At 35.0% G+C, this 20783-nt stretch overlaps 1 protein-coding gene across 1 annotated transcript in view; it reads right to left on the reverse strand.

Moving 5' to 3' along the window:
- The window catches only part of LOC140449443 (perlucin-like), a 61867-nt gene that overhangs the window by 14187 nt on the left and 26897 nt on the right, over positions 1 to 20783 (reverse strand). The window contains exon 3 of the mRNA XM_072542617.1: positions 7891 to 7999. Within this exon, the coding sequence (XP_072398718.1) occupies positions 7891 to 7999 (109 nt within the window). The remainder of the gene's footprint in view (positions 1 to 7890; positions 8000 to 20783) is intronic.

Raw genomic sequence — 20783 nt, forward strand, 5'->3', positions numbered from 1 at the left:
AAGTTGCGGTAAGTCGTCAAAGTTGCGTAGTTCATTATCTATTATTTCATTTATGTCGCCTAAATTAACGTCCATCGATTCCGTTTCGAGAGCATTTAAATCGGAATCTATTTTAATTCTAGAAAGCGCGTCGGCTACTTTATTATTTTTCCCTTTTAAATATTGGATATCATAATCAAATTCTTCGAGCTTAAGTCTCCACCGTACTAAGCGAGAGTTTGGTTCTTTAAGAGAAAATAACCACTGAAGGGGTTTATGATCAGTTAAAATTTGGAATCTGCGACCGAAGAGGTAGGGTCGAAAATATTTGCAACCGTATACAATCGCTAGTAACTCTTTCTCTATGGTTGAATAATTAATTTCGGCTGAATTTAACGTACGTGAGGCGTAACATATCGTCGGCTTAAGATGCAAATGGCCTAACTCCACTTTTAGCTCAAATTAACATTTTAGGTTGGTTGGGTTCATAAAAATTAACCGCGTCGACTTAAATACGCCTAACAACCGAAATGTCAAAAATGCCGCGACAAAATACCAGTCGAAACTCGCCTATCTCCGGCTTGATTTTAAACAATACGCAGTTGGCCTAACTCCCAGTGTGTAATGGTAATAACAGGTGAAACGTTGTTGTTCTTAATTTTATGTGCATAAAACAATATCTGAGGTAAGTATCAATAATTTTTTAATGCTTTAATTACCTTTGACGTTCAAATTATCTAGAGAATATAAATTTAGTATTTAATTTTTGTGCGTTCTTGGGTAAATCTGATGTTAAAATATTGTGTTGGAGTTAGGCAATTTTCATTTTATATTTACTTAGTTTGGATAGGAGATAGGCCATTATAGTTTCGATGATAAACCACATAGGTACCTACCTTTAATATTTTTTTCCCTATAATAACATTCTGAATTTTTGCTTAGCTAGGTACATAAAAGTATACTTTCTAATTAACGCTGTATATTTCAGAATGAATCCGCAATCCCGTGCGATGAAAATGCTTTTATTGGCTAAGCAAAACATCCAGGAAAAGCCCAACAGACAAAGCGATGCCGAAAGCGATGTAACAAGAGATTTGTTAACATTTTGTGATACTTTTGATCAAGATAAGGATTTATCTACACTCTTAACTGATAGTACTAATCTAGCAAGCTCCTCAGCATCTAATCACCACTTATTAGCTGACGACAATTTAATTACTGATGATGATTTACTCACCCTAGCTGAAGAAAAAGTTGCTAACCTGAATTTTATCTCCTCAAATTTTCCTGAAGATAAAATCAACATTGAACCAGAAGATCGTCAGAATTTCGTTCCAGAATCAATTCATAGTGAAGAAGTGCCAACCTCCATTTTGGAAGAAGAAGTTATTGAAGCTTCTTCTAGTCGTTCAGATAAATCTTATGAACCCAGTGAAAATGAAACAAGTTAAGTGAAAATTAAAATGAAGTACTAGAAGAGCTACAAAATAACACTCCAATGCTAACCCCTTCACGGACACGCAGAAAAAGACGTCATGTAGATCAAAAGGAATGGAAGAAAAATAAAAATAAGATTTTGAGACAAGAAGGAAAGGAATATTTTGGAAAACAAAAGCAAGAAGAAAAATGGAATTATGATATTAAAAAAAAAGCAAAAGCTATAGGACCGAGATGCAAATGCAGTGGTAAATCAGTAATGAATAATGGGAAATCAGTAATGAAGTGCAATGAGATAACAGAAGATCAAAGAACAGAAATTTTTACAAGATTTTGGAATTTTTTGTGGAACGAAAAACAATTGTTTCTAAGGACGCTGGTTGAAAAGAAAAGTACTTCAAGAGCTAGGGATCGAAAAAAAGAGAACGAGTCAAGAAGGGAATTTTCCTATATATATTTTCTTCAAACAACATCCAAGATAAGAGTGTGCAAAACAATGTTTTGCAATACTCTTTCAGTTGCACCAAGAACTGTTGCGCATTGGTTGATTGAAAAAAATAAATCACAACACACTGCAAATGATTTGGTGGATGATGACCTTAATGATACGCGTGATAATAATTCCTCCCAAATAGTTATTCCTAGAAAAGCGAAAATCGACAAACAAAAAGAAAATTTGTGCAATTTATTTACAGTTCTTCCAAAACTAGAGTCACATTATTGTCGAAAGAGCACAAAGAAATTATACCTTGAAAGATCTTGGCAAACAAAAATGGAATTATACCGGTTTTATAAGAATGACTGGTGTACGAAAAACGATTCACAACCGCTATCTATTGCAGCATTTAATAACAGTTTCGACGATTTTAATTTAGCACTTTTTTCACCTAAAAAGGACGAATGTGATACGTGTGTGGGTTACAAGACTGGTAATATTGACGAAGCTACCTATCAAGAACATCAGAAGAAAAAGGAGGAGGCACGAAAGGAAAAAGAGGTTGACAAAACAAAAGAAGATGTAAAAGTTTTTTCAATGGATTTGCAATCAGTTCTACTGAGTCCAAAATCTAATGTCAGCGCTCTATATTATAAAACAAAATTAATAGTCCATAATTTTACAATTATGGACATTAAATCCTTGGATGGATATTGTTTCCTCTGGCATGAGGGTCATGCTGGACTAACTGCCAACACATTTGCTACCATCATTAGAAGTTTTTAGAGACTAATATTATACCCCAAAAAAACTCTACTAGTAAAGTCATTTTGTACAGTGATGGTTGCACTGGACAAAACAGAAATGCAATTCTTGCCAATGCACTTTTCAACTTTGCACAAAAGCATGGGATTACAATTGAGCAAAAATTTTTAGAAAAAGGGCATACGCAAATGGAGTGCGATTCAATGCACTCCACAATCGAGCGAAAACTAAAAAACCGAGTCATAAATGTCCCAGCAGACTATGTCAATATTTGTCAAACTGCTCGTATAAATCCGAAACCCTACGTGGTGGAGTACTTGGATCATACATATTTCAAAAACTTTCAAGAAGTTCAATACATTAGTTCCATCCGTCCTGGTAGATCGTCAGGTGATCCTACTGTAACAAACATTAGAGCACTTCAGTATAATGAACACGGAATTCTCTTTAAAATCAGGCATACAGAAGAATGGATGCCTTTGCCTTACAGAATCACGAAAAAAAGATAAAAAAATCTGGAATTTAGAAGAGTTGCCGTTAATGTATCCGACTCCAATACCAATTAAATCGGAAAAATTTCAACACTTAATGGACCTTAAATCGTCAATTCCTAAGGACTTTCATTTTTTTTATGATAACTTACCACATTTGTAAAATGCCTCTTTCTTTTTGTCTTTTGTCTTGTGTTGCCGTCTTTAAATTTTTTTTATACTTAAGTTGCACAATTAATTAGATTATTGCCTATCTCCTGATGCCAACTCATGCTCAGGGAACGCATATTACCTAACTCCCAATTTTTCAAGAATAAAGCCTATTTTTGACAAGAGCAAGTATTTTCTATGTTGTAGCATTAAACAAAATAAAATATTTTGGAAACTTACCTTGTTTTATTATATTTTCTAATTCTGACAAGTTTTTACATCTCCTGAATAATTTAAATTTTTGGAGTTAGGCCATTTGCATCTTAAGCCGACGATATAGGATGGTTATCTTGCATGAGAACAGCGCCAACTGCATAATTAGAAGCATCAGTTATTAATTGGAAATTTTTGTTAAAGTCAGGATAAGCTTAAATAGGTTCTGAAGTCAAAAGATTTTTACAAATATTAAAACAGTCTAAGAATTCTTTGTTGTGGATAACTTTCTGATCCTTTTTTAAACACATGGTCATAGGTTTAGTTATGGCTGCAAAGTTTTTAATGAATTTTCTATAGTATCCTAACAAACCTAAGAAGGACTTTATTTCTTTTTGCGTACGAGGGGTAGGAAAATTTTTAATCGCTCTAATCTTTTTTGGATTGGGCTTAACTCCGTCTGGGGTCACTATATGCCCTAAAAATTCAACTTCCTTTCTAAGGAATTCGCATTTATCGATTTGTATTTTTAATTGTGCATCTTTTAATTTTGCAAACACTAATTTTAAGTTTTGAATGTGCTCTTGGAGGCTTGTGCTAAAAATAATTATATCGTCCATATATACCATACAGATTTTGTTTTGTAAATCCTTTAATATTTCATCCATTACCCTTTGGAAGGTGGATGGTGCGTTTTTTAAGCCAAAAGGCATTCTTAAAAATTCGTAGTGTCCATTATTAACACTAAATGCTGTTTTTTCTATGGAGCAGGGGCTCATCTCGATTTGATGAAAACCGCTAGCTAAGTCAAGAGTAGTGAAATATTGTGCTCGTCCTAATTTGTCCAATATTTCGGTAATATTGGGTATCGGATATCGATCACTAATGGTTTTATCATTAAGTTTCCTATAATCTATAACACAGCGAAATTTTTGTTGATTGGAAGAATCGAGTTTCTTCTTTACTATCCAAAGTGGGGAGCCCCAGGGACTATTACTGGCTCTAATAATTCCGTCGTCTAACATTTTGTCAATTTGCTTTTTAATTTCTTCCTTGTGAACATAAGGGTATCTGTACGACTTTACATGTACAGGTTCCTCGTCGGTTGTTTTAATAACATGTTTTACTTTTGACGTAAATGTAAGTGGGTCACCGGGTTTCAAAAATATATCTTTATATCGCGAACATAATTTAATAATTTCGGATTTTTCTTCCGCGTTCATATGATCCGTTCTAATAAGATTTTGGATTTGCATTTTATCTATTTTATAATTATTTTGTCTATTAGAAAATTCAAATTTATAACATTGATAAACGTTGGAATCGTATGGATAAGCGTTTATGGGTTTTAATAAAGTTATAGATAAATTTTTATTAGTTTCATTGACAAATTCTACTAAAGCTAAACCATCATTTGCTACAGTTAGCATTTCTGGTACATACATATCACCTAAAATTATCTTATCAATTAATATTTCACCGTTCGGTACGGTCACAGGGACTTCTTTTCTAATCTTCTCATAAGGGCCAACAGATATTTCAAACTTTATGTCTGATGCTTTTCTAAATTTAATAGGGATTATTGTGTCTCTGCTAACGAGACATTTATTATTAAAATCAATGTTAAACTTCATGGATAATAGGTCATTAACGCCGACCAAGCCATCATAAAACTCATGAAAATCATATAATATGTAGTGCAGTATGTTGTTTCGATTAAATTCTTGGAACGCCGGTATGGCTGCTTGGTATTTGATATTTTTCGTGCCAAGAGACGTAGAAATTGAAACGTTTGAAGAATATGCAATCTGAATAAAATTGTTCAGCAATACTGGGTTTTAAGATTGATTTCGTACTACCAGTATCAATTAATAATTTTAGTGGGGGATTAGAAATAGTGATGTAAGGTAAAGGGTTATTAGAGGTTAAATTTAATTCGATTAAGTTATTTGGTTTTCTGAGGTGGTTTCCTGAAAATTCTGAGGAAAATAATCTAAATCTACTTGCTCACCGGAATAGATATCTGCGTCGACGTCGCTATGCGTCTGTCCGCATTCTTGTCTATCGCAATCATTATTATATAATTCTTCAACTATAATATTCGGCTTTTGCCCATTATTTTGAAAATAGTTTCTATTAACATTATTTGTTCTTCTGTTGAACGTTGAAGGGAATCTAGAATTTGTGGAAATATTCATCGGTTCCGGCTTTGGGGCGCGATGTTGGGGCGTTCGATTTGGTCTGAAAACATTCGTATTTCGGGAAGGTCCAAAGACTTCAGAGTTAGTTGGGAGTCTTTTAGGGGGTAGCTGTTGAGGCTGTACATTAATAGGTTGGCGAGGCCATTGGAAATTTTGGGGATAATTATTATTTGTATTAAAGTTTGGATTTTGGGGAATAGAAGAATTTGTTTGAAAATATTGATTATTCATGGGATTATAAAATTGCCTGTTTGGATTAGGGAAATGCTGATTTCTGAAATTGCCTTTATTTTGGTGCGACTTATTGTCATTATTACTTGAATAAAATTTCTCGAAATTCTCAAATTCATTTACATAAGCTATGGCGTGTTCTAAAGAAGCTGGTGCTTTTAAATGCATATTATTTTTTAATGTGCCGGTACAACCCGTAATAAAAGTATTTGGTGCTGTATTTTCGCAAAATTGTATGAAAACAGCTTTTTGATTTACATCAAGATTAGTATCATTGTTAATTCTTTGTACTATATTACTTACTAACAATTGTAATCTATTTCCAAATTCTATTAAATTTTCATTTCTTTGTGGCCTATTTCTAGTAAGTTCTTGTGTTAAGGATTGTAAATTACGTTTATCAGAAAAACATTGTATAAGCACGGCTTTTAAAAGTACCCAATTATTTAATTCTACCCTATTTCCTACCATAAGCTCAGCTTTTCCTATAAGTTTTTCTTGAATACATTCAAAAATGTGATCATTTAATTCTTGGTCATTATATGCTCTATATGTAGTAATTAAGTTATCGCAAAGATAAATAAATTTATTTAAAGTATTAGTATCTCCATCATAAGGTCTAATATTTGAAATTTTTGACTTAAATAGTTCCCAATTAATGGGACGATTAGCTTGAACAGTTTGGTTAGTTGCCATTTTAATATTTTTATTATCTTTATTCTTCCTACCTTTTTTTCCTTCCTACCTTTAAGTTTTTCTTGAATATATTCAAAAATGTGATCATTTAATTCTTGGTCATTATATGCTCTATATGTAGTAATTAAGTTATCGCAAAGATAAATAAATTTATTTAAAGTATTAGTATCTCCATCATAAGGTCTAATATTTGAAATTTTTGACTTAAATAGTTCCCAATTAATGGGACGATTAGCTTGAACAGTTTGGTTAGTTGCCATTTTAATATTTTTATTATCTTTATTCTTCCTACCTTTAAAGTTAATCTTTAGATTCTTAAGAGATTCTACCAAGGAATCAGCGTCAATCATAAAATGAAAATATCGTCTAATAAACAATGTCTTAACAAGCTATCTTCCGAATTTATGAAAAATAAATAAGGAAGGCAAGAAGGAACTTGGCACTCACCTCGATAGTCTTTGCCAACTACTTCTCCAAATTCGTCCACCCAAATGAAGGACTGCTGTCACTGAAGGGCTGCTTTCCAATGGGGGCTGCTTTCCACTAAACGGAATGTTCTTTGGATTTGCACTTAAGGCGTTGAAACACCAAAGTCCCGAAAAAGTCTGCTTTCCGATAGATACGAAATTCACAGTTTCGCGACTCGCACAAATCCTACTGACTGCGCCAAATTTAAATTTCGAAAAATGAAATTTGTTTTTAAAAAAAAACTATTTTTTATTTCTAATCTACAATCTTAATACATCTAAACTTAACAAGACCAAGAATAATAATGAATTTTACAATGTGAATAATAATGAAACAATCCGACAACTTCTGGGGAAACTGCAGAGTAAGCCGCAGGTGTTGGTTGAGATTCTGCCAGGTCCGGACTTTCGTACCATGTAACTCGCGGCGATATGCGCGCTGTAAACTGTCGCTCGTGGAGCCATGATTTTACTGTTTTACTGCCGCCGTAATTTTACTGTTACTGCTAGCGACAATATGTCGCTTGTGGAGCTGTGAACATTGTGATAACTTTTTAATAATCCAGCACATATTACAAGAATATGTCTACTTAAACCCTCAAAAAGACTACTACAATTTTTAAAACAATTTAAGTGACCTACTTGGTTCTAAAAACATATACAGTGCCATAATTCGTTTCCTAAAACACTGTTATCTTAACTACTTAGTGTAATTATATTAAGATATTGCTAACGTGTCCTAACTTGTATATAATCAGTAATTTGAATAAAATAGTCCACATAATAATATTCTAAATAAAACTATTTTTTATTGTATTACTTACAGAAATCTTTCATCCGATTATAAAGAAAATCGTTTTCTGGCTTTGATTCTATACTAACTAAATCCATATTAAGAGATTTGCAATGTTCCATCGCTTGAAACCAATTACCCTAAAAGGAGTAAGTCATTATTACCTCACAAATAATTTACAACAGTTACTGAAAGTTGTAGCATGTACAATTTGGTTATGAAATTTCTATATAAAATAACAAATTTAATAAAAAAACAGAGAAGTTAAAACACTTTCATCGACCTAGAGTCCCAACATAATCAAAATGTAACATTTGGAATGATGTAAACCCATATAGGAGGTCTCACATATAACTTTATCGTTAGCTACAATTACACAAGGCACTGAGGATGATCTGTTCAGATCGAAAACGTTATGCTAGTACTTAAATTTTGACGACACTTTTTATAAAGTTTTAACTATGTTTTTTATACCACAATACAAGTGTGAAGTGTTTTAACTTTTGTGATTTTTTAAACGTTGGTATACAGCCAACTACGGGGTTTTTCCCATTAATTTTAATGAAGTTTATTGTTACTTTAACTCCAACTCAATGTATAATAAAATAATTTTATACAAAACTTCTCAATCTCGTATGGACTTTGATGTAGGGTTGTAGGTGTGTGCCTGTATCTCATCATTCTTTTTGCCTTTATCCATATGCGAGGTCAGGTTTCTGATTTACATTTCTCCATAAGTTTTTATCTTGTGTTATATCAATACCAATCCCCTTTACCGACATGTCCTGCCTAAGCGTCTCGCTCCTCAGTCTTTTCTGGTCTTCAGTATTGGGTCTTCAGTATTCAGTATTGGGGGATAAATTTCTCGACGTTAAACCTGTCAAAACTGCTTTAACCTACGCTCTCTCATCTTGGTAATAATTGGTGCCAACCATCTTCTTCTTAGAGTGCCATATCCCTACGGAACGTCGGCGACTAGCATGCTTATAATATTTTTATACTGATTTCGGTCTTGCGCTACGTGTAGCAATTGGTCCGCTGTCAAACCTGTCCACTGCCGCAAATTCCTCAACCAAGAGAGTTTCTTCCGTCCTATCCATTTCTTTCCTTCGATTTTACCGTTGAGAATTAGCCGACGGAACTCATATCTTGGTCCTCTGATTATATGTCCAAGATATTCTAGTTTACGCCTCTTAATAATATTTAATAGAGTTCGTTAATGTCCCATTCTTCGAAGAACTTCGAGTTTAAAGTCCAAGTTTCACATCCATACAAAAGTACAGAACACACGTAACATCTTGTAAACTTTTCACGGATTTCCAAATTTAATGAGTTATTGGATAATAGAGGCTTGAATTTTTGAAATGAGTGTCTTGCCTGTTCAATTCTACATCGAATTTCGAAGGATGGATCTAGATTTTGGGTAATCCAACATCCAAGGTATTTGAATCTCTGAACTCTCTGCAGCGGTTGTTGGTTTAATATCAGTTGGGTTGCGCTGATATCCACTTTACTGGTTCTAGTAGTATCTAGTTCTAGTTCTAGTAGTTCTTTAATGTATTTAGTTTTATCGATATTTATCGACAGTCCCCAATTTGTGCATTCCATGTCAACTCTATTGATTAGCTCCTGCAGATCGTCGATGTTTTCAGCTAGAATCACAGTATCGTCGGCGTACCGTATATTGTTAATTATTTCTCCTCCTATGATAATTCCTTATTGATCTTTTAAAGCTTTCCTAAATAGATTCTCAGAATACACGTTAAAGAGGGTGGGAGATAGTATACAGCCTTGTCTTACGCCTCGTTCAATACTGATTGGCTTTGATTCTCTGTTGTTGGTATTAATAATGGCTGTTTGGTTCCAGTAAAGTTTGGCAATAAGTTTGATGTCTTTCTCCTCCACTAGTTGGATGCTCTGCAAGGCAGTAATTAGTCTGGTATGCTGAACGCGATCAAATGCCTTTTCAAAATCAATGAAGCACATATATACGGGTTTTCTTACCTCCCAACATCGTTGAAGGAGTGTTTGCATAGAAAATAGTGCTTCTCTAGTTCCAAGGCATCTCCGGAACCCGAACTGCTCTTGACTAATTATTTCTTCGCACTTGTTGTTAATTCGGTTTAGAAGAATATGCAACAGTATTTTAACGGCATGGCTCATTAAACTAATGAGTATACAATCGCTACATTTTTTAACGTTTGGTTTCTCAGGTAGAGGAATAAAGATCGATTTTAGCCAGTCCGATGGAATTTCACTGGTATCATATATTTGATTGAAAAGTACAGTGAGTTCTTTTATATTGTCATTTGAGAGTAATTTTAGCCATTCGCTGTATATTTGATCTGGTCCACTGGCTTTGTTGTTTTTGGCTTGGTGTATGGCTTTTTCCACTTCAGCTTTTAAGATTGATGGTCCTGTATTTGCACTTAAGTTAGGTAGTGATCCTCGATCATCCTTAAATAATGCTTTAATGTAGTTTTCCCATTCCTCCATTACTGCGTCTTCTAGAGATAGTGCATGACCTTCATTATTCGTTAATGTTATGGGTGTATTTCTTTTGTGTATTAAAACTTCTTTTATTTTCTTATGTGTGTTAAATTCGTCATGTTTTCGTTGCAATTCTTCTAATTCCTCACATTTCGCTCGCATCCATAACTCCTTGGCTTCCCTGATTTTTCTTCGAATCAGATTATGCTTTCGTTTATACTCTGAGTTATTTCTATTTTTAAGCTGTCTTCTTTCGTCCATCATTTCGATTATTTCATCTTTCATCCACGCTTGCTTTTTATAATGGGTAACAGTTTCACTTTGCATTGCTGTATCGATGATACCATTCTTTATGTTATCCCATCTTTCTTCGACTGTTGGTACATTGTATACTTGTGTGATGTTGTCTCGAATTTTTTCATTCATTGTCTGTTCAAAGTGATGTTTAAATTCTTCTTCTTTTAGTTTTTGTCTATCGTATTTCTTTGTAATGGAAGGCTTTTTGATTGTCTTTAATTTTAGGTTGATTCTAGATGCCAGTAAATTGTGATCGGTGGCTGCGTCGGCACTTGGATATGTCTTAGTACATTTACATGAGTTTCAAAATCTATTGTTAATTATGATATAATCTATTTGGTTACGCATTACGCTACCATGGCCATCTCTCGGTGATATCCATGTATAGAGACGTCTTTTTGGTTGTTTAAAATATGTGTTGGTGATAACAAAGTTTTCCTCTTGGCAGAACTCCACCAATCTATCACCTCTTTCGTTTCTTTCCCCAAGACCGAATCCTCCAGTATTTCCGGGAGTTATGTCTTTTCCTACTTTAGCGTTGAAGTCTCCCATTATTACACAAATTTCGTGTTTTTTTGTGTTATTTAGTGCTTGCTTTAATACATGGTAAAATTCATTAATTTCGTTGTCTGTACTGTTATTTGTAGGAGCATATACTTGTATTAAGTTTATATTAATCTTACTTTTAATAGTTATCGTCATTATTCGCTCTGAAAGAGGAACAAATTTGTCAACCAGATTTTCAAGTCGTTCCTCAAGAATTATAGCAACACCATTTTCATGAACATCATCCGTTTTTCCGGAGTAATAAGTAATATAGCCTCCACTTTTTACAGTTCCCGATCCGGTCCATCTAGCTTCGCTAATTCCAAGGACTTGCAGGCCCAGACGTTTCATTTCGAGTTGTACATTTTTTAGTTTTCCTGATTGATATAAAGTTCTAACATTCCACGTAGCAATATGTTTTATTAACGATCTATTTTTATTTTTATTTTTCCCTCCGGAGATGCTTAGCACCCCTGTCCCATTAAAGGGACGCCGGAGACTCGAGGCCGTAGTATGATTTGTGCCAACCATAGACTTCTCATAATACACTCGTTCATAATTTTATCATTTTTTTGTCACTCCATTCATCCTTCTAGGCAGTCTTATTTCCTTCACCTGCATTCGTTGTTCTTCTTTCTTTTTAACTATCCAACATTTAGTTCCGTACATCATAGCTAGTCTTATGGCTGTTTTATAGAATGTTCCCTTAAGTTTCATTGGAATATTTCTGTCACACAACACACCACTTGCTTCCTTCCACTTCATCCACCCAATCCTAATTTTACAGCATGCATCTTCATTTATGTCCCTTCTAACTAGCGCGGCAAACCCCGCCCTCTTCAGGATGCTACACGTAGTTGTCACGCATCTGGTTGTAAAATAATTTTTACCTTCTAAGATAATTTTATCCAGCGATAATTAAGAGAAATTTCACAATTTTCCCCTATCAACTCCCTGGCAAGCATTGCATTTATAATTCGAATGTATTTAGTAATAAGTTATTGGTGTGAGCTTCTTAGTTATCAACTAAAAACAAAGCGACCAAACCAACCAGTTTGGACTCTTTCTTTTTTAGTTTAGAGTAATAACTCTCGCGTATTTGTATTATCAGTAGCAACTTAAATCCAGCGAGGTCTGGAAGCTGCTATTCTAATGAGTTTAGAATAAAAACTCTCGTATATTTTATATAATTATTGTGTGTCTCGCTTATAATTTAAAATCTACAAGTTTTGCAAACGCTTATTGTTAATTAAGTTTATTAAAACTATAGAAAGCATTCCTAGAAATTCAAACTGTAAGAGTGCTATAGTGTTTTGTGCGTTGTGGACTTGTGTGAATCGGACAGTGAATCGGCGGTTTAATTATAAGAGTTTTACGAAAAACTTTGTTCGGATCTTAATTTAGTTATAGTAATTAAATTAGTCCTTCACACATATCAGAAAGAATAGTAACAGCAAAGATAAGATAGGAGAAGACCTGAACATCACCGGAGTATACGGCCCAGAAAATAACAAAACCTCAAACAACAAGGGAAGCGTTTTATGACCAATTACAACAAGTAGTAGATCAAGTCAGAGGAAATATGGTAATATTGGAGGATTTTAACGCTCGAATGGGCAATCAAGCAATACCTGGAATTAAGCAAAAACATAACGAGGATGTCAAAAACGAAAATGAAGAACTGATGATAAACTTCTGCACGAATATCAAACTAAGAATAAAAATACATTTTTTTACTACAAATGCCAACAAAAATATACATTTAATAACACCCGTGGACAAAGATCAATAAAAGATTATGTTATAACCAACAGAGATAATACATTCATCGAAAATATTCGACGTAATGTGCCTTAACTCAACAGATATCTTCTTCTTAGTCGTTGACCTGATGCAGATATCGTGATGTCATGAAGCTATTAGCTAAATTTTTTTCTATCTTCTGCCATTCTAGCACATTCTGACAATGGAGCGCCAATGGTATCAAAAATATGTTCCGTGTATCGTGTGGGAGATCTACCTCTATTTCTTTTGCCTTCTAAGTTTTTCAAGACCATTTCTTCGAAGCACATGTCCAAAATAGCTTATTATTTGTTCTGATATTTGTGTTTTTAGTCTTTTCTTTATGTTTAGCTGGTCCAGTATGGATTCATTTGTTCTTCGGGCCACCCATGGTATTCTCAGCATTCGTCTCCAGCAGTACATCTCAAATATATCTATGTTCTTTTTGTCTTTCTCAGTAAGGGTCCAGCATTCCGATGCATAAGTGAAAACTGGAAAAACTAGACTTCTTACTAGTCTCATTATTGTATCGGTAGGTATTTCATGGCTTTTCCAAATTTTTGTTAATTTTGCAATAGCGCTTTTTGCGATTGCTGACCGGCGCTTTATTTCTTCAGTTCAGCCTCCTTTTTTGGTTATTAATGAGCCCAGATACACAAATTTATCTACAACAGCGATATTGTTTATCATGACCAGATGATTTTGATTGTTGTTAGCTCTGTCAATTATCATGATTCGCGTTTTATCTCTGTTTATTTTAAGGCCCATCGTTAAGCTTACGTCTTCTATCCGTTGTAGCAGGTGAATCAATTCAGCTTCAGAACTAGCGAGGATAGTAGTATCATCTGCATATCTCAAGTTGCAAATCTTCTTCCCGCCAATGGTGATGCCACCGTTCCAGTCCTCAGTAGCTCTCCGCATTATCCATTCACCATAGATGTTAAATAAAATTGGACTTAGTATGCAGCCTTGTCTCACGCCTTTTGTGACCCTGAAACTATTGGTTAGTTCCCCATTTATTCTAACTCTGGCATAATTGTTATTGTACAGGCTTTTAATTAACAGTATCAGATGATTGGGGACTCCCATTTCAGACAAAACCTGCCACATTTTACTCCAGTTGACCAAATCGAAAGCTTTACTATAATCTATGAAGCACAAATATGTTGTAATGTTGAATTCTCTGGATTTTTCTACAATCTGCCGTACGTTTAAAATTTGTTCTCTAGTACCACGTCCGGGGACGAAACCTGCTTGTTCCTCCAATGTTAGGTAGTAAAAAGGGCTTTATCCTCTCGAGAATTATGTGTAAGAGTATCTTACTGCAATGCGCAATTAGAGCAATTGTGCGATAGTTGCTACATAAATCTTTCGCTCCCTTTTTATGTATGGGAATATATAGTGATTGTGTCCAGTCCTCAGGCCATTTACGTGTCTCCCACACTCTTTGACAAATTTGATGTATTATATCCACTCCAACGTCATCTAGGGACCAAATCATTTCAATAGGTATGTTATCTGGACCGGCAGCTTTCTGACTTTTTTGCCTCATAATTGCTGCTTCAACTTCAGCTACTTTTGAGTACGTCAGGTTCCGTCACAAAACTGGCATCTTCTTGTTGTGATGGGGCGTCTGTGCTTTCCTCCATCATCAGTCGTCCACAGTATTCTTTCCATCTGTGTAAAATATCTTTTTTAGAAGTGAGTAGAGTTCCGTTATCATCTTTGATAGCACGGTAGTTTGGTGTAAAGGAACGTGTTATCTGCTTTATTTTTTTTTTAAACATGTCTCTGGTCTCAGTTTTGGTTTTATGCCCTTCTATTTCCATGCAGATTTTGTTCAAGTGTGTGTTCTTGTCCTTTTTGCAGAGTCGTTTTATTTGACCGTTCAGCGCTTTATAGGCCTCTTTATCACTTTCACTGTTCAGTCCTGTGGCTTTTAAGCACTTCCTCTCCTGTATTTTAGTCCACGTTGAGTCTTCTTCTCTATCACTCTTAATGTTTTTCGCAGCATTATGCAATATGGATTTTGTTTTTGTCCATATGCTATTTGAGGACTCTTCTGGATTTAATGATTGTTTGAGGTCACATAGCTTTTGCATTGCGGCTTTTTTGTACGGATCGTTATATCTTAGATGCCATTTAGTTGTTGTATTTCCTGTTTTTGGACTGTTTCCTAACTTCATGCGGAATTCAGCTGATAAAAATTGATGGTCGCTATTACAATATTTTCCTGGATAGGTCTTAACATCCTTAACAGTGCTCCTCCAACGGGTTTTTACCAGTATAAAATCTATCTGATTTCTGTATCTATTTCCTGGTGATATCCAAGTGTATAGTCGTCTTGGGTGATGTTGAAAGCCTGTATTAGTAATAAACAGATTGTTGTCTATACAAAAGTGTAGCAAGCGTTCTCCTCTGTCATTTCTTTGGCCAAGTCCATATAATCCAACGCTCTCTCGCAAGTAATGATCTTCTGTAGTTACACCAATTTTAGCGTTGAAATCGCCTACGACTGCTGTGATTTCTCTATTTGGAAGCTTCCTAAGCGTCTGCTCCAACGTACTATAAAATGTTTCGATCTCTTCATCGTGAGCTAAAATGCCACAAGAAAATAGCTTCAGAACAAAATTAAGATTAACTGACTGGCATTCATTCTGACAACAATTATCCGATTGCTGATGGTTATGTATTCTTTTACGGAGGTTTTAATGGCATTATTTACTATCACTGCCACGCCATTCCGAGATTCGTTATCATTGCCGGAGAAATAAATATATAATACTATATCAACAGATATAGTATTATGTAAAATAAGAATCATTCTGAAATACTTCCCACCCAAGAGAGCGGCGCCAGCACAAACAAAAATTAAAGTCGAGAGACTAAATACGAAATCCACGGAATACTTATACAGGAAAAGAATATCAGATAAGATCGCTAGGAATAAAATATAAGAAAACGATAACATCGAGGACATCTGGAAAAAACTCAAAAATAACATAATTATCGCAGCAAAAGAATCACTAGGAGAGAGGAAAGTAACGAACACTAACATATCAAAAAAGAAAACAAACATGGTTTAGAGAGAAAGTAAAGACAAAATGTAAAAAAAAACGCCTTTTTACAATACAGAACACAAAAAACACAACAGGTATACAACCACTATAAAAGAATCAAAAATGAAACCAATACTTAAGTTAGACAAATAAAAATAAAACACTGGCAAAGCTTCTCATAACATATGAAACACGACTACTACGGAACACAAAAAGAAATATGGAGAAAAATCATAGGACAAAGAAAAGAGATAAATGAACTAATAAAAACGAAACACATTCAGAAGCAAACATGGGTAGACTAATTTCTTCATCATCATCATATAACGGGGGTCCTACGGCGATTGCCGCTTCCCGCATTTCAGCCTCCATCTTTTCCTATCTCTCCAATCTCCCTCTTCTAAGCCTCTAGATTGCATTGTTTTTGTAATTTCTCTTCTCCAGGAATTTGGTGGTCTTCCCCTTTTCCTTCTTTCTGGCGGAACATACATTAAGGCTTTCTTTGGCCAACGCTTCTCCTCCATTCTCATCACGTGACCATACCATTGTAATTGACTTCCTTGTATTCTATCTGAAAGAGTATCTCTAATTCCTGTACGGTTTCGTATTTCCTCATTCCTGAGTCTTTCCATTCTCGATACTCGACATGACCTTCTAAGATATTCCATTTCCACAACGTCTACTTTATCTCGTTCATTCTTTGTCATCGTCCAACATTCGGCACCATATGTGGTAATTGGTTCTACAATTGCTCTGTATACGCGAAGTTTGGTATGACTAGTAGACTAATTTCTTACTACTTACTAAAGGTAACGATAATGAACTACAAACACCAGAGGTGACGAATAACGAAGAAATAGACGTTGAGAATAAAGATGTAAAGGAAGCATTAAGGAAATTAAAAAATAGAAAATCACCAGGAGACGACAGAATAACGAACAAACTTCTAAGGAATGAAGACCAGATCTGACCTAACAACTATTAAAACTAATCCAAAAAATAATGGAACAAAATAGAATTCCTCAAAATGAAGATCAAGCCTCCTACTCCTCAAAAAAGGAGATAAATCGGAACCGGAAAATTACAGAGGAATTAATTTATTAAACACGACACTAAAATTAACAATCAAAGTGATAACAAATAAACTAAATAAAATTATAACATTAGCAGAAAAACAGCAAGGTTTTAGGTCGGAAAGATCATGCACCGACGCTATATTTATAATGAGGCAAGTGCAAGAGACATTATTAGAATACAACAAACCGGCATATCTATGTTTCGTGGACCGGGTCAAATTAAAAGACGTTATCCACTAACTATACGTGAGAAATTCCTCTAGGAATATTCAAAACGAACGAAGATATCTTCCAAAACAACACAATAAAAGTAAAAGTACAAGAAGAAATAACTGACCCTATTGAAGCTGGCGATGGCATAAGTCAGGGAGATACCCTAAGTCCTCTATTCTTCAACCTGATTCTGGATGAAATAATAAAAAAAGTAAGAGCTAAAAAGGATACCAAATGCGAGAAAACCAACTTAAAATAATCTGGTATGCAGACAACAAAATACAACTCTCTCAAAGTGAAGATGATTTACAGCGTATGCTGCACCGACTTAATATATTCACCAGAAAATTTAACATGTTAATTTCCTCAAAAAATAGAAAATGCAGGTTTCAACAGCAAATTTACTGAGATGTAAAGTGGAGCTGGTAGGTCAGATAATAGACCAAGTGATAAAGTTTAATGATCTAGGCATTACATTATGTAGCTACGGAAAGCTCGAAACTGAAGAGGAAGATCAAATGAATAGAGCAAACAGAGCCGCGGGCTGCCTTAATGAAACAATATGGAGAAATGAAAATATCGGAAAAGAAATGAAAGGCAGAATTTACAAAACAGTCATCAGACCAAAATTGGCATATGCGGGAGAAACAAAACCTGACACAGAGAGGACAAAAAGGATGTTAGAAACAGCAGAGTTAAAAACTCTTAAATTAAATTGGTGGTAAGATACTATAGGACAGAGCTAGAAGTACAGATATACGACGTAGATGCAAGGTGAAGATTCACAAGAACTGGGTACGAAATAGAAGAGCAGAATGGAACGATCATATAAACCGAATGACAACAAATAGAGTGATAAAGATGGCAAGAGATAGTTTCCCAATAGGAAAAGGATCAGTAGGAAGACCACGAAACCGATGGAACAACTTACTGGAGGCACATTTAAAAATAGACAGAGTCATGTCTATATAAAAAAGAAGAATAGGAATTTAGTCAATAAATTACATATTTGTTAATTCTTGTATTCTTTTCTTCCCACGTTAGTGGGTGTTCCTTAGAATTGTAATTTATTACATTGCTTATTACGCTCTAAATGACAGTAAGGTCGCCATCCTAATTTTTTGCCCATCTTCCTACATTTTTGATGGTCGTCTTCTTCTTCTTCTTTCAGTTACCAAAATAAACAAAAAAATAGTTCAAGCAGTTTAAACAATAAAAAAAGGAAAAGCAGTTGGATTAAATGATATTCCTGGGAAAGTATGAAAGTATGAAGAGATGTACAACAATGTACAAACTACAGGGCCATAAAACTATTTAGTCAAACCATAAAAATATGCAACAAAGTAATTGAAAAACGGATACGTGAAGAAACGGAAATATCCGATAGTCAGTTTGGCTTTATGCAAAGAACATCAAAAACAGACGCAATTTTTATTACAAGAAAAATAATAGAAAAATACAGAAATAAAGAAACAAATGCTTATATTGTATTCATTGATCTTGAAAAAGTCACTACTCGCTCAAAAATATAAAATAAAATCTAACAAAATCTTACCTGTAACTGTAAAGGAATAAAATGAAATGACAGTTATTTTTAAATTCACAAAACTCTAGGCGTTTGGTCGCCAATACCTGAAGTTTTAATTATTTTAAATTACCAAGGAACGAAAAAAGTCATCGTAGCCATCTGAGGATACAACCAATCGACGCAGAAAAATTTTGCTGATTTAAGTGACATATTATATAACTCGATATCGCTAAAATTCTTTTCTTCATGTACCATGACCTTTCAGAACGTTATCTTAATTTTATTCCACTGCCACCCTAAATAGCATGCTTGTATCAACACCATACCAATCTCGCAAGTTCTTCAACCATTAGGTTCTTCTTCGTCCTGAACTGCATTTGCCTGCTATTTTTCATTGCATGATATTTTGTAGCAACCTATATTTGGGACCTCCCATTACATGTTCGAAATACCCCAGTTTTCTCTGCTTGATGCTTTTTATGACCTCAGTAGTCTTGCTGAGACGTTCTAGTATTGTGGATTTTCGAATTTTCTCCACCCAGGAAACTTTTAAAATTCTTCTATAGCACTATATTTCGAAGGCCTCAAGACGATTTAGATCGATTTTATTCACAGTCCAGGACTCGACACCATACAGTAAGACCAAGAACACGTAGCAGTGAAGTAGGCGGATCCTCAATGCCAATTTTAGGTCTTTGTTACATAACACCTTGGACATCCTTCTAAAGGCCGCTCTAGCCTGCTCTATCCTAAATCTAATTTCGCCGTGACTTTCTGCGTTACAATTTAATTGCTGTCCAAGTTAAACGATTTTATCAACTTGCTCAAGTTTGGTATTATTTACAATCCCTCAAATTGGCTATTGGTAATTTTTGCCTTTTACCGGTAGGTATGTAATTATTTCTGTTTCTTTTTTTCACTGCCGTAGTGATGGCCACAGCTATCATGATTTTACTCGAAAGAGATTAGTGGAGGTCATTACTTAAAGAGATACAACCTTTTTTTTCCGTCTTTATAGAGGGAGGTTATGAAATCTTCAAAAGACATCTCAGTCCAAGATGCCGCCTGACTGACCTTAGTGCAGGATTCGTTATTCGTACTCCCGGCGATAGTTCCCAAGGTACTTTAAAATACCCTTTCGTCGCCGACTCTACGCCAAACGCCTACCTGCTTAACCAGACCCTTCTCTGTCATCCAGCCATCCGGAAGAGGAATGGCCACTGGAACGCCAGCATCATTTCCGAAGCACTACCTTTATTTATTTATTTTCCATCTATACCCATCTACACTCCATTCATCAGCAATGAGGCTCCTTGTTCCGTTTCAGGTAGCGCGTAGAAGACCCTTATCGCTCCTAGTACGACATCATTTCTAGACGGGCATTTCCTCCTTACCCACAGTTTAACTCACGCCTATCTAACTCATACAGTCTGACCCACTTCTCTAGCTTCAACTTCCAGCATCTTTCACTCTTACCCTTATCGTTGGTACAGCTGTCTTTTTTCCTCTTTCTTTTTCTTGATCACTGCACGGATATAGATGTGTATGTTAGTCTAACCTGATTTATTTTTAATCATTCTCTCAATCATTTCTCTCACTGTAACAAAACTCACACCTGTAGCTCTCTCCATTCTGTTCCTTTCCACTATCCATCTGCTGCAATCTAACATCGTATGTGTTACAGTATCTGAGTATCCACAGTATAGGCATTCATCTGTGTCAGCCTTTCCGAACCCAGAGAGGTAGGCCCTAAAACATTCGTGTCCTGTGCGCACCTGCGTCAGGAACTAATCCAGTTACCTGTGGCCACATTCCACCTCTTATCTTAATCTCTTATCTTCGGGATCAACATTTTCGTCCACTGTGCCACATTCTCCGTGTCGTTCTATTCTTCTTGCCATCTTTCAATTGACCTTTTCCTTTTCTGTCTTCT

Source organism: Diabrotica undecimpunctata, chromosome 9 (genome assembly GCF_040954645.1).
Source record: "Diabrotica undecimpunctata isolate CICGRU chromosome 9, icDiaUnde3, whole genome shotgun sequence".
Classification (NCBI taxonomy): Eukaryota; Metazoa; Arthropoda; class Insecta; order Coleoptera; family Chrysomelidae; genus Diabrotica; species Diabrotica undecimpunctata.